The 15723-nt window shown below is 41.2% G+C and overlaps 1 protein-coding gene across 1 annotated transcript in view; it reads right to left on the bottom strand.

Moving 5' to 3' along the window:
• Positions 1-5861: 5861 nt before the first annotated feature.
• The window catches only part of LOC147895883 (uncharacterized), a 38509-nt gene continuing 28647 nt past the window's right edge, over positions 5862-15723 (bottom strand). The window contains 7 exon segments of the mRNA XM_087383020.1: positions 5862-6248; positions 6441-6565; positions 9465-9752; positions 10063-10234; positions 10689-10802; positions 13011-13139; positions 13333-13414. Of these exon segments, the coding sequence (XP_087239146.1) occupies positions 6194-6248; positions 6441-6565; positions 9465-9752; positions 10063-10234; positions 10689-10802; positions 13011-13139; positions 13333-13414 (965 nt within the window). The 3' untranslated portion in view covers positions 5862-6193.

The raw sequence follows: 15723 nt of genomic DNA on the forward strand, positions 1-15723 counted from the left end.
GAGACCAAATGGGCTTGTTTTTTTACCTCATAACCGTGGAGGTTATCAAAGCTAGAGATGGTGGCGGTGAAGCACGCTATCACTACCATTCGTACTCCCACTGGATGCATGAGGTGTTTGAAGGGGGCCTTCACAAAGAGCAAGAAAAGAGGTGTAGAGCAATTATATGGCTTGAAATCTCATGATTGGCACAAGATGCTCCAAGTAAGTATTTTATCTGCACAATATAATTTTCCTTCCAAATTTGTGAGTGAATTAGAAGCAACTAATCAACCATTCCTCATGTGTTTAGTTCATACTACCCACTAGTGCATCAAAGGACATGAAGGATTGTATTTACAAGATGGGCAAGCTTGTGAGGTACTTTACAGGATACAAAATGTGAATATTGTATTTACAAGATGGGCGAGCTTGTGAGGTACTTTACAGGATGCAAGGTGTTCATATTGCTAATATTGCGTACTTTTTCCTTTCTAGGTATGTGAGCTCAAAGGAAATAGATCTTACCACGCTTGAGAATGCTCGAGTTATGTTAGTGGAGGTGGCTTGTTTAGTGGAAGAGACATTTCCACGTTCTATTCTCACAAGCCAACTACATCTCATAGTGCATTTGGTGGATGAGATTGCTATATGCGGTATTGTACATGCATGATGGTTGTTCTTCCTCGAGCGCTTCATGAAGACCTTGAAGGGTTTCGTGAGACAAAATGCGAGGCCCGAAGGTAGCATGGCTGAGGGTTGGTTGGTACAAGAATCCCTTGTATATATTTCTGAGTTTCTTGTTGATGTGGATAGCTCTCTCCCACGACTATGGAGAGATGATGAAGACCTAAGGATGACCTCTATTGTGTCTCAAGGGAAAGGACGCAGTAAAGTAATAGACATGAAGTTGCTTAATAATATCAACCTCTATTGCATGCTTAATAGTGATGTGATGCAAAGATGGGTGACAAGATATGAGGATGCAAAGACAAGAAGAAAGGGCCCTATTTCGTACACACCACGGATCTTGTGTGCCATACCCTCAGTATCTAAGAGCACTTCCAAAGGATATTCATGTGGATTGGCTACTTGACGAAATGGAGAGAGCAGAGAGAGACGAGGGGATGCATATCACAATGGAATAATGGGAGTATGCTAGGGGATGCATGAGCAAGGTCGGTATATAGAATGTTATGCATAATTTAGGAGCTTTCAATAATTTAGATTGCTTATTTAATTGATTTTGTCTTGGTGTAGTGTACTATGTTCAATGCTATATGGTGTGAGGGCAAGCATTTTTGAACACAACGGATTGATGATAAGAGAAACACACAAGATTGCGGCATCATTGCTAGCTTTGAGGGAGCCAATGAAGCCATGGATGATTATGGTGGCATAATCCAAGATATTATTAAGCTTGATTTTCGACACTTCTTTGTGTATGTTTTGGATGTAAAGTGGTTTAAGGATGTGGTGGAAAGAGGCCCTAATGCAACAATCAAACGCCATGCAAGTGGCTTTGTAACTATTGACTCCACAAAGTTTTAGCAAAGTAAGAAGGACACACTAGTACTACCACAACAATGTGAACATGTATTGTACTCACATATAAAAATACTCACTTTTAAATATTTGATACCTTCAATGAGGAAAATAACATGATTGTATTTGTGTTTAAATTAGGTTATCTATCAACCAATGGTGGATAATAATAGATGGTGGCATGTCATACCTATTACACCACGTTCCAAAGTGATGTATTGTACATTTACTAATATGGAGCTTATGGAGGATGATGACCGTGATACGAGAGAGGAGGATGCTCATAGCCATATTTCCATTGGAAGGCCTTAAGATTATCAAAATTCATTTTCATGCTAGCACATAATCTTACTATCATATCGGTATTCTTGTGCTACTATTCTAACCTTAGTAACAAACTGGTTCCTACTAAAAAATTGCATAAAGTCATTGCCACAAGAAATAACTACTTGCATGCTACCGATATAATACCAATGTTATATGTGGCATCCTACCACTCAAGTATCCAACTAGAATAATACCAAAATATTCCCATATTTCCATACAAGTACATTATATTATTAAAGTACATTTGCATTTTAGCACACAACTTTAAGTTTACAATTGTACCATTGTAACCTTAAAATAGAACCGGTTTTCTACCAAAGAAGTTACAACTACCACCTATGAGTAATAAATAGACCCCATTCTACTACACAAGTATCCTACTAGTACTACTAGAAAATTATTTTCCTCCATAACACTCATTGCTTACTCTAGTACATTAGTGGACTATTACAAAGCCACACTATAATACCAATTTTCTAATACTACCAATGTCGCATTAGTATGTAACTATTTTCAATATAGATGATTTTAGTTGTATTACGTGGGTATATTTTTTGAAGGAAAAGAGATGCATTCAACGTATTTTGCCAATACAAGAAGATGGTTGAGAAAGAGCTTGATTGATGCATTAAATGCCTTCACACAGATAATGGTGGTGAAATATGTCTTATGAGTTTGCTGATTACTTGTATGATCAAGGCATTAAAAGGTGGATCACTTATAGGTATACTCCACAACAAAATGCAATTGTAGAAAGAAAAAATGGAGTGTTTGGAGATATGGCTAGGGCTAGGATGGATGAGATGCATATGCCTTTGACATATTGGCCTGAAGCAATCCACACAGATGTACACATAATGAATAAATCTCCTATAGATGCTATCCATGGTATGACTCCATATGAGAAGCTCATGGACACAAGCCAACTTTGGCATACTTGAAAGTATTTGGATGTGTTTGTTATGTCCATGTGCCTAGTGAGGTAAGGAAGAAATTTTGAACGAAGAGCAGTGAAGTGTATGTTTTTTTGGATATCCCACAGAAAGGAAAGTGTATAAGCGCTATGATCCAAGCACAAGGCATGTGTATGAGAGCAAGGATGTCAAGTATAGTTAGTTTGAGTCATGGTATCAGCCCAACGCAATTGTGGTTGAAGATACATACATGCCAAAGGATGATAAAGCTGAATTACATCAAGTAGGTCCTTCAAGTAAGGTTAAATTAGGCTCATCATAGCATGAGGAAAGTGTGGATAGTGTTAACCCTTGGAGTGGAAGACTTAGGGTGAATAATCATGCAAATAAAGGGAAGGAAAAGATTGAGGTTGATGAAACGATAAAAGAAGAACATGGAGATGAAGAAAGTTATTTACAGCTTGTTTAATCTTAGGATATCAAGAATGCAACAAAATATGTGTCACCACCACATGCTAAAAAACAAGTGTCAAGTGCACAACCATTGAGGAGATCGAAAAGGGTTAAGCACCTCATGGATAGATTGATATACATGAGGATGCATTATGCTTATATGACTGCAAGAGTACAACATGTGGAGCCCACTTATTTTGAAGAAGCAATAAAAAATTCAAATCCGAGAGAAGCTATGAATGAGGAGATGGATGCCATAGTCAAGAATGATACTTTGAGGCTTGAGAAACTACCTAAAGGTAAGAATTCTATTTGTTGCAAATGGGTGTATAAAGTGAAGTGTAAGTCGGATGGCACCATGGAGAGGATAAAGCAAGATAAGTTGCAAAAGCGTATGCACAAAGGCATGGGCTTGACTATGATGAGACCTTCAACCCCGTTGTCAAAATGACAATCATAAGACTAGTAATTGCATTGGCAAGCATACATGGATGGAATCTTTGGCAAATGGATGTCAAAACACGTTTCTAAATGGAACCTTACATGTGGAAGTTTATATCGACAACCGGAGGGGTATGTGCACCCTAACTACCCAATGCATGTGTGTAAATTGAGGAAGGCACTATATGGGCTAAAGCAAGCTCCTAGACCTTGGTGTGAAAGAATTAGTAAGACTTTGCTGAGTATGCATTTTACACAATCAAAAGATTATTACTGTAGAGACCTATGATTCAATCGTAGCCTTAGCTTTAATGTGGAGAATGTCGTTTGTATTTTGAACACCAAATTCAAAGCGAGGGAATGGCAAAAAGTCTAGAGTCCATGTCATTCCTCTCCATGCACATAGGTGCATGGGCATTCTTCCTTTCTCATCGCCTTCATTTACCGCTAACCCGAATCGAGGAGATTTAGATAGACGAGTGTTCAAAAGGAATATCTTGACTGCAAGTCTCTTTTGGAACTAGCTGTTTGATTTCTGGCTTTCCCTTCGTCTCTCTTGCCCTTCTTTCTCTCAAGATTGAAGAAGCAACTTTCAAATTTGCACCTCAGTTCCCTCGATCAAGCTTCCTCTGCTTTTGATCTTTGATTTGAGCTACTGTTGCATCACGAGTCACTACTGCTTTCGTTAAATGCAAGAAAGGTTATGTAGGAAACTTACTACTAGAAAGTTCTTCTAGAGGAAAGTTGTTGTATAGGAAAAACTCCTATAGGAAAGTTTTTGGATAGGAAAGTTGCTATATAGGAAAAGCTCCCATATTGAAAACACCACTAACCACCCAACTAACCCTCGACCAACCCTAGGGATTCGACTAACTACTCAAACTTTGACCAATACCAAAGAAATACCCATTTTGCCAACCCAAGCCCAAAAATACCACCCTTTCCTAAGACCCTTGCAGGGCCAAAAAAAATAATTAGTGGGAAAATCAAAACTGTCACTTGGAAGATCGCCTACTTGTCACTTATCTCTCTTCAGCCCTCCACTCTCGGGAAATGCCCAACAGAGGCATTTCCCAAAAATCAAAATGATGGCTTCCGCCGCTCGCCATTTTGATTTTGGGGGAAAATTGCCTCCTCTGGGATTTCCCTCAAAGCTTGAATAACCCTTGAAATATCCCTTGCAAGTCATCGAAAGATTTCTTCCAAGCTACGTAACATAGGTCTGTGTGTGTGGATCACTGTCTTGGAAAGAAGACTTTTTAGTTCTCTTACCCATTTCGGACATGTGGAGGTTGATTATTGGATGAAGACAATGTCACCAGAAAAAGCTCTTACGGGATGAAATTACTAGGAAAGACATGAGGGAACTAAGGAAATCAAGCAACCTAGAGGCAGCACGAAGGAAAGATTAAGGGATAAAGAGTCGAGGAAACGAGAGGATAAGCAGACGAGGAGGAGGGGAGGTTCCACTCCGTGAGTGAGAGATTACATGCTTGGGTGTCTTTAATTCGTAGAGCTGAATACCACGTGTGTATCTACCACATCCCGATTTAAAGGTAAGGTCATAGTATCTTACTCGTAGTAAAGTTTGTTTGCATGACCAAAATGTGAAGCATACTCGTTAGATCAGTATTGTTGACCTTGTTTGATGAATCAATTCAAGTCAAATTGGTTATAATGATGCTTCAAGCATTAGACAGCCAAACCGCATGGTGATGTATTTTCACTGGACTCATATAAAGCGATACATAACACATTATTGGACGATTCATGGCGTAACTTTGAAAAAGACAAATTCGTTTAGGTGTTCTGATCTACTCTGTGCACTCCATGCATATGGCTTGCTATGATTCTTCACTAGAATTTTCAGCTGCATGAAAGGACATTATGTGGATTGCTTTCAGAAGTATTGTTTGTCTCTTCCTAGAAGAGATAAGAGGGCGTGAACTTCAAACTGTAGGTAAGGAATATTAACATTTTGTTTATCCACTACAGCGATTTAATGCAAAGACTTACATCGTCTGTTCCTTCACAAATATTTATTTTCTTGCTTTTCCTTTGGGGGCTGTTACCCATATCTTGGCAAAACATATTTTTTATATGGGAGCATTGACCTTGAAAGGTGGATTGCTAAGTGAGCCTCTAGAATACTAAAAGAGATATTTTCATTGTTTGGCAGAAACTGAGAACCAAATTGTGTCTTATTTGCTGGAGAAAGAATGGAGGTGCACATATTTTGGAACTTTTGCTCACCTCTGCACAATCCTGCCTTCAACAACTTTGCATCAAGATTCTAGTTTCTCTTCCCTCCAATCTAAAGTTCCGCTATATATCCAAATCTTCAAAATAATCTACCCAGACTTCCTAAGAACTGCTTGCATCTACTTGCCGAATTTCTACAAACATGTGTGGTTTCAAAGATGAGTTAGTGTGAAAAGCTGAGATCAATCTCTGTGTAGACCCAAATTTTGTTCAATTTGTTCTTTTTGCATCTATTTGTGACCTTCCTCCAGATAGAAGGCGGGCATCCCCATTCAGCATATAGAGGGTGACTGGCCAAGGTACCTTTGAGAATAGGGGCTTACATACCTACAACCAATGGATCGATAAAGAAATTAGATTCAATAATGAAATCCTTTATCTTGAGGTACATATATTGTCTTGTGCTTACAAGGAAATGATTAGGACATTGTCTCTCGATTTAGTGACAAAAGTTCACTGAGTAAGAAACTCATGGGAAAATAGTATCATAACTTGATTCAGGGTTTTAAATATTCTTACTTATTATTAGCTCTCTTTTTATAGGGAGGTGGTTCGCCTGGTTTATATACTCCCAGGGAGCTCTTTGGTGAAAGTTCTGGGAATGCAGCCCTGTGATTTTTAGTGCCTTTAACTGCCTTCATGCTCTTTGCTATGGGAACCTGCAGAAGACGAACTCAAAATGTAGCTTTCTGAAAAGTTATTGCTAAGAATATACCAATATTTTACAGATGTTTGCTCACTTTTGAAATAGCATGTTTTGGTATTGTGGGCTACATTTGTAGCAATTTTAAAGCTGCTGCTTGACCTGAGCTCCCTGTTCCTCCCGCATTAGTGTTGACCTGCTTAGCTTTCTTCCTGCTTGTCTACTTGCCTCTCACACCATCCTTGCAGCCTCACCTCCATCCATAGCCCTGCTGGAAGCTTGCTCTCTTCATCGCTGTCAGTACTTTCCCACAGCCCCATCCCGGCCGTTTGCCTGTTGTGCCGCTTCTTCTGCAACAACCTCATAAACTGGAGAGGGTGCCCCACGTCTTGCCCAGACCAGTGCCCTCCAGCAAACTTATGGTATCCAGGACCCTGGAACTACATGTCACTTATCCCCACGCTTCTATGCAAAAGAAAGCTGGATCATTGGGGTAGGTGGGAACATAGCCCACCTGATTTGGGAGCTCGTGTTCTTTGCATTTGGGGAGGAGTGGACTCAACTTTGTAACACTGTCCATTATGAGCTGGTGTTGACCAATTGCAATGATCATGTGTAGCCCACAAACTTGGGAGTCACCTTTTCAAGGTTGATGTTTTGGGCTTATAGCTGGGTTTCGAGGTTGATGCATTGGGCTTACGTGACAAGCTTCTAGCTGGGGTGCCGTTTATCCATCAGGATCAGGACCCTTTGGATGCTCGGTTTGTGGATGACATTGCACTTTTTCTGAAGGGGATGATCATTTGCCTAGAGAGCTAGGTCCGGGTCTTGGAACACCACAGCAAGACCACAGCAAGACTGGCTATAGAGACTCTGCAGCCTGGCACAGTTGAGAGGACTCAGAGGATCAAGTTGATTCTGAAGGCTTGGAGGGAGGGACTTGGCCACAGAGATGAGGACCCTGTCGGCAGGTATAGTTCTCCTGATGGATTGGGGTCCCTCTGAGAGTGAGATGCAACATTTGCAACCATCCCCCCTTGTTCTTTATGATGGGGGAATGGAGGTGTACTACAGCCACAGCACCTCTTCAACAAAGATACGCGTAGAGGATCCTATGCTCAAGACATTAACATGGCAAGGGCCAGAGTTGATGCTCAGCAAGGGAAGTTACGGGTCATTGACCCATACCCAGCCAGCCTACAGTTTCATTTGCAGTGGAACTTTAATTGCAGGAAGACAGTCTTCTTCAGAGAGTATAATGGAACCTCGAAGAGTGGTTTGGGCCCGAGCAGTTGTAGCCAGAGCTGGTGCCCTTCTCCTATATCACCTGCATTAGTTGAATGCTTTAGTGGTACTCATTGCACGAGTGACATTGGCTACAACAGCATTCTGTCAGGCCCCACCAGGCGTTGATAGAACATTTCCTATGGTGATGCCCGGCAGCCGACGACACCTGGAGGTACATTTAGGATCATTTCTCAACTTAAACGCAATGTCAAGTGTTCACCTAGGGTCTGGTAGCCTCATTCTCTCAGGGAGTGCAGGCTTTCCCGTTTGAGGTGGAGGGAGGTTCCCAAGATTTTTCAGCGAGTGTGGACTTGGTGGTGCAATAGAAGATCACCTAGGTCACTCCAACCCAGGCAGTGCCCATCCTGCATACCTGAGAATGAGGTCCTGGAGATGGTACAACTTGGCATACCTCAATCGTAAGGTATATTTTCGTTATGACAGAGCAGTGGATCCAATTTGTCGCCACCGTCTGCCTAGACGTTGTATATACCATGTGCTTGATATGAGTGCAAGGTCCCTAAAAACATTTGAGTGTTCTGAATGTTTTTGTAAGGCCTGGGCTGCAGGCACCTTTGAACACGTTGGTTATATTTTCCACCACAATGAGTTGTCACAATCTGTGACGTATTCCTTTCTCTATACCTTAGACTTATGGATGGTTTGATGAATGGACACTTGTGGAAGGGTATGCCCTTTCGACAGGACACTTCCTATGAGGCACAACCCTTCACAAGAGACACATTCTCTATTGAAGAGACACTACCATTGTAATGTACCCTCTCATCAAGGGTCACACCCTTCACAAGGGGTACACACCTCTTCATGCACATACACTTTGGAGTACACACCTTTTCATATGTGACTCTTCACTCTCTATATAAGAGAGGCCCAACTGTATGGATGACACACTACAGACACTCAAGCAATACAAATATTCCTTGTTCTTTGCTATTGCAGTCTCTTTTCTGTTCCTTAGCACATTTCTAAATATAGTAAATCTAGGATTTCTTACATGAGTGTCAGCACCTACTGTAGGGTTACTTAGGCAATGACTGGAATCACGAGTAGTAGGCTGCAATCAACCGTCTCTCCCTGTTTGCCAGTGCCTTTGTGGATAGTTGATCTTTCTACCGATGTTTGCAGGGATGCTATAATGTTTTTTCAATTAGAGAAAAAAGGATCTTGGTATGGAATGGTTTTCTTTTATAAAGCAGTTTTCTACCACACTTTTTTCCCTCTAGGGCAGTCAAAGTTAACCTCAGATGGATTATTGTGGTACGAAAGTTTCAGTGAGGTGTAGGAAGAAGAAATAGACAAAGAGATTAAGTAATATCAAACCTAGAAACCAAATTAATATTATCCTACCATCAAACTTGTTTTTTTGTCAAGCTTGACCACTATTCAGCGAATCTATCTTCACATATGTGCTGAAGATGAATGCTGCCAGTAGTTAGTTCTTGTTGCTTTACTTCAATTAGAAACAAGAACCACCACGTTTTTTCCAGCATGCAAAAAGACCTTGAGTAGGAGGTCAATACGTTTACTCCAGAGCTGTGAGGTAAATTCATTAACCACTTTTGCATGACATCAAATATGATAGTTATTGTCACTTAAAGAGCATGTACCTTTGGTGTGCTCAACCGCTGGGGCCTCTGAAAATTGGGAATATGGCTTAAAGTTATCTTGGGAGAAATCATTGAGTGATTGTAGCTTCCCTTAATTGGGGGGAGTCCATGTGAAACGTCAGTATTCCCATCATCCAGGTCTCTGTAAGTATTTCCATTTTCTGCTGGACCTGCATACATTGAGATAGTAGATGCTACAGAAGGCAATGTTACAGGGCTTAATATATCACCAAAGTGTGATACAGGAGTAGAACCGGAGGTGCTCTTTTCAGCCTGCAACCATGGACATATATTGCATATACTAGTCAGTTCTGATTACAGTAAACTATGCAAAAACTTCCCCCAGAAACTGAGCCAGTTTGCCCCTCCCCCTCTTCTTAATCCTTAAAGATTAAATACTAGTTTTTACTGCACTTTGTATCAAGTTTTCTCTTATGGGGTCTGGGACCTTGAAGTTCCAAGGACTTGCCTCCTCCAGTCTGAGTAATTTGCAAAATTGTGAGTCAATAGCCATGCTTCTACAGACCACTTCTATGCAAATACAAGCATCTCTAGGTATAGACTAATTATTGAGAAAATTTACCTCTTTGAACTTGATACAGCTGCTCAAGACAGGAAAATGGGATACACCGCCAGCCAGGGATTGTGGAGAACTTGCTGCACTGGGATCCCCATAGCCACTGATTCTATCCGCAAGGGACATCTTCACAATATCACTTGCACGGGACCTAGTAATCACATCTTGTAACCCCAATCTGTAAAGATACTCAGATGTTAGTACATGGATCAACTTGTAGATCCATTAAGCCAACTCATGTATGATGTTGTAAAAACAAAATCACCATAGGTTTCAACCCAGGAGGTTGCCAGCATGATTCTAATGAACTTGTAGGGAACACACAACAAAAACAAATAGTGTCTACTGGTTAAATATAACGGATTTCCTTAATTTTAAGACATCATTCTTGACATGCACCAATGCTGCTGTTGCTTTGTACACACCTGGATATAGTCTGATTAATATTAAAATGCAGACAAGGAATCTAGAATGCTGTTTTGTTCGTAAATGAATCAAATGTGAAAATCAATGCTAAATGGATTCCCTATTCCCCGTTATTGTTCTAATTGAATACTATAAAAAAACAATTAACTTCCCAGTTCTTATTATGGACGATGTCATGAAACAAAAATGAATTCCAAAATGCATGCCTTGGTGAAGGGCGCAAACTTCTAGTAGCAGCATTGAGGAATGCTTGCTGAAGCTTGTCTCTGTCACGAAGCTCCTTAAAATAGATGTGTCGAAGTGCCTGGCGAGCTGACCATCTGTGGCAGCACAAAGCTTTCATTTCTTCTTTAAATAATGTATGCCACAAGGAAAGGAACATGAAATGTTGTCAAATTTGTTCTTAATACTTGAGCATGGTTGGCCTTCAATGGCCTTCAAAGCAACATCATCTTCATCCATATTAATGTTAAAACGTTTAGTTCCCCATTTTCTATGGAAACTTGGATTCTAGAAATACTTTTGAAATGAATAACATACTATATTTCTTTCTTCAATACGACAGTCAATTCAAATAAGCTGAACATGATCCTCAATCAAAGTCCTTTATAATGTTTACCTAACAAGATTTAACACTGCAGAATAGACCTGCCCAATATCACAGAACAGTGAATTTCTTATCACGTTAAATGAACCATATGGGAAACCAGTCCAGTTTCCATGATACTAGAAGAGCTTTGTGGTGCGATATCTCAAACACCTTGTCAACGCCCCCCTCCTGCCAAATGGATAACAGACCACCCACCCAATTTTGGCTCAAGTTAAATTGTTAGAGATCAACAGCAAATTGGCTTTGAGTGCTAGGCCAATCCCAAACACTAAGTGAAGTGGAAAATATAGAATTATGGTTAGCCCACAAGATCACTTACTGATATGGATCCTACTACGTGTATGTGCACAAGATCACTTACTGATATGGATCCTACTACGTGTATGTGCACAAGCATGTATGAAAAGCTCAAAGCTCAGATCTGGAGGTAGACTCGATATATAACAACCAGAACTTCAATAGGCATGTCACAGATGGACAAAGAATAAGCACAAAGATAGAGTCGCACCCTACACCATGTGGACAGTGGATTGTGCTCCTCTAGTACTAGATCTGAACCTTAAGTGTTCCCAATACTCCTGCTTTCTCCTGCTGCTACGTGCCTCCAAGAGAGGTCTTCAGTGGCTTAGGGAGAAGCCCTAAAATTGCTTCTTAGCTACCCTTCTGCTGTAGGTGTTCTGCTCTAGTGTTGAGCTTACCTTCGAGCTTTTGTAGTTTCTAACAGGTTTCAAGTCAGCCTTCCACCGTGGGTTGGCAATTGATGGCTTCACAACCAATCATCCTCCCATCCGTCCACCGGCCACAAGAACATGTATTTTCTCTGAAGATGAGTTGAAGTAGCTCAAGATTGATGTTGTATGTAGAGAGTGTAACCACTCTCTTTGCATGCATTCATTGTTCCCATTCTTCCAGGACTCAGGCTAGAGATTGGTTCCTAGCAGCCCTCCCTCCAGACCTTTTAGTGCATTTGGGAGATGTTCGACTCTTAGAAGAGGCTTTTTCCAGGTGGTTTTTGATCCTCCCGAGGCCACCTCAGTAGTGTTAGGGGCTGCCCTCTAGCCCTAAAGAGATTTTTTCTTTTCCATTTTCTTTGCGGTTTTGACCCTGTGGGAGAAGACAAAAAGGTTGTTTCTACCATTGGGAGGTTATCACTCCTTCCTTTTTCAGCAGAGGCATCAGGATGAATGGGGTGCCTCGTGTTAGGGTCATTGTCTCTCACCCTACGTTATGGATGACCATATCATTCTCCATCGCCCAGATGGTTACCTTTTCAGTGCAGGTGGATCAATGTCGTATTTACAGACTTTTTGGGCATTTGGCTAGGGACTACCCAAATAAAAAAAGTGCTCCAAAAGGAAAAGAAGTCACAACCCCCCTCTTCTACAATTCAGTAGGATGCTACTGCTACCCAACACTCTTCGTCAGAGGTGAGTAGTAGTTCCAGATGGCAGAGTACCAGCACCAGACCCAGAGCCAAAGGTTCAAGTGCCTCTTCCTTTAGATCAGGATCAGCCCTCTTAGCCTCTCTCTCTCTCTGTCTCCATCTCTTCATCAGTTTCTCCCTCCTAATGGAAGTCCTTTCCTAACCACCCCCTTGGAAGTACCTAGGTGAGTGCATTCTTCTCCTTTACATGATGTCCACAACCTCCCATGTTATACCTTTGACTCAGAGGATGGACTCTCCATTTCACGTTCTGTGGCATAATGCTTTTACTGTCCTAACTGACTTTGCATACTTTTCCGAGTTTGTTTCTTGCACTTTTGCCTGACAGGCAGTCCCCACAGACCACAAGACTCCAACAACAGGTTGATCTCTCATCTCCAGAGGAAAATATTCTACCAAAAACTTATTGGAGGAGGTAAACTACAAAAGATTGTGTGTTGATAAACACATTCAGCACAATAAATAAAACAGTACCTGTCATCTGGGTTATATGCAAGCAGTTTGTTGAGAAGTTCCACACAAGCTGGTGATGCATGAGGTATTAAGCGAGCAATTCCAGTGCCATCCTGCTGTGGAAAATTGAAATCTGCATGTTGCGATCTCCTGATCTCATAAGACAAGGACAATAGTTTTGAGTACTTAATTGATTCTTAATTTCAAACTCGTAAATTTATTTTCTCATTCATAAGGTTGGAAATGAATTCACAAAGTAGATGTGTTTAAGCCCGTAAGAGATACAGAAAAAAGGGTACTCATACAAGTTACAAATCTCACACTCCAGACCAAGAAAAGATACCTCTTCATCCTCTCTAATACTGGTTGGGGTGGAGTCCCTAGAACTTTATGAATTTTCTGGATCTGGTCAAGCTCATTGTTACCTGCAGTGTGTCTGAGAAATCTGAATGTGTCTGTGAACTCACTGTTTCATCTAAACTTTGAACTTTAAAAGAGACAAATCATGCACTTTTTCAGTTCCACACGATTGAGAATGACAATCTGAACTAGCAAATTAAAGAAACACCTAGCCGGTCATTGAGGTTTGCCTTTTGGCAAGGCAGCTCAACATACTTCGATAATAGTCAGAAAGCATAATCCTTCAATAGACATTTGACTCTCTTGATCTCGGCTCATGGGAGATTCATATTTTCATTTCATACAATCCAGTAACTTCCCTTGTCTGTATCTTTGTGGTGATGTCTTTACCCAAGGATAGTAGCAGAAATGAATGTTTATAAATGACAGAAATAGAACGTTAATTTATGTCAAAGATGGGATTCGCTACCCTAGCACTGCAAATGGGTAGCATGAATATAATTATAGTGCAGGTGATTGACCACCACATAGCGCATGGGTCAGAATGAGGGGCAAAAGAGTATACATATTTCAGAGTATTGCTGGTTCGACTTGGCCTGGCATCTAGAGCATATAAATTCCAGTTAAAGGAGAAGTCAATTTAACTGAGCAAAATAGGAGTCCATGTGAGTGACTAATATGAGTCCATGTGAGTGACTTATATGTAGCATATACGATAGTTGTAATGCACACTTGGATATGCTCTGGTGCGTTGCAGCACATTTGTGCGGTTTCACAAAGAGCTTGGATCACTCTAGACTGACTAAGATGACTCCTGTTCATGCTTCCCTGCCTCACTTTGACACGTACTTAAATTTTTTAAAATTTTATCTTTTTCACATTTAGAGAAAAATCATCTAAAGCCTATATGTAGAGAAAAATCAATGTGAAGATGATAATAACTTTATATTTTCTTCCAGATTTGCATGCCAAGCCAGTCCTGGAGTCCTGTCCCAAAACGCAGACATGGGCATCATTTTCTTCTTCCAGCACACTCCACTGTCCATGCAGGAGATCATAAGCTGGTCAATAATGGAAGGGATGGTCAGATATGCTTCAAGCATGTTTCATTGTCAGTATGTTCTGGCCACCTCATATACTCCTGACTTCACAGATTCTGCACTGCAGAGAGGGTTTGGGTATCTCTGCCCACGTTACCCATTTTCTTGTCAGCACATAAGGCAGATAGTGTCATCTTTGGGGAGGCTTCTTCATCCGCTTCAGTTAGGTGTGTCAGGCCTCAGTTTTCTACCTTAGGTGCGTATTTAGTGGGACCTAGCAAGAGAGATATCATCATAAAGGAAGTAAATGTTGAAGGTACAGAGGTTTTGATGTCCCTATTATCGTGGCTCCTTCCCTTGTGTCTGCTTTGCATGTGGCTCAAGTTGGGCATTTCGCCATACTTTGTCCCAAGGAACCAAGGACTTGCAGTCACATGAAAACTTGCTGCCCTTCCCTTGCAGCTAGATAGCAACCCAAGCAAAGAAGCTATTGCTGCAGTGAACCCAAGTAGTTGTCAAAGGACTTTTTTGTTGTATGTGGAGCATTATCCATTTTTCAGAGGTGGTTTGTTAGCCGTGCTTTGGATCCAGACATGTTCATACCTACTCCATGAAGGGGGGGCAATGCCCCCGTACTACTATTGCCAGGGGGTTCCAAGGGGGGCCGACGCAGTTATCTAGACCCCCCCTTGGCAGGGATTCGGGGGCAGCGCACCTGAAGCCAAAAATACATATAAATTGGTAGAGTTGTGGTCATAATTGTAAAATAAGGGTGTGGCTCACATAGCATTAGAGCAATGGATATACTACTTGTATCTTGTATTTTCTCGTTGGCTAGATAAGAAAAACGGAGGAGTGGCTATTTCTCCGTGGATGTGGCCCACACTAGGTGAACCACGTATATAAGTGTCTCTCTTTCTCTTCCATTCTGTACACATTCTGCTTCTCGCATTGTTGCTCCGTTATCGCGTTGCTCCTGACAATTTCATCACATTGAGAAAGAAAAAAGGTGGAAGGAAGGTTGAAGAAGTATGGTGGAACAATTGTCAAAGCAATTGACCAATTGACTCAAAGCTTGAAGCTGATAGAAAGATGATATTCACCTGAGAAAATAGTGAGTGGTGGCACTTTGAAATGCCTGGCTCTCAATGAGATTGAACAAAAGGTGACTCAAACCCACAATTTGGGCGAAAGGGGGGGGAATCAGCCAGTACAGCTACGGTTATTGATTTCCAGCACAAAGGCAAGGAAGGGTCTCCGTCAGCTATGGACGAGCTAGAGAGATTGAGAAGGTTACAAGGAGGAAGGTTAAAACAAAGAAGGGAGAGTGAATG

The sequence above is a fragment of the Dipteris shenzhenensis genome, chromosome 12, assembly GCF_047967505.1.
Source record: "Dipteris shenzhenensis isolate YYH24624 ecotype China chromosome 12, Dip_SZ_1.0, whole genome shotgun sequence".
Classification (NCBI taxonomy): domain Eukaryota; kingdom Viridiplantae; phylum Streptophyta; class Polypodiopsida; order Gleicheniales; family Dipteridaceae; genus Dipteris; species Dipteris shenzhenensis.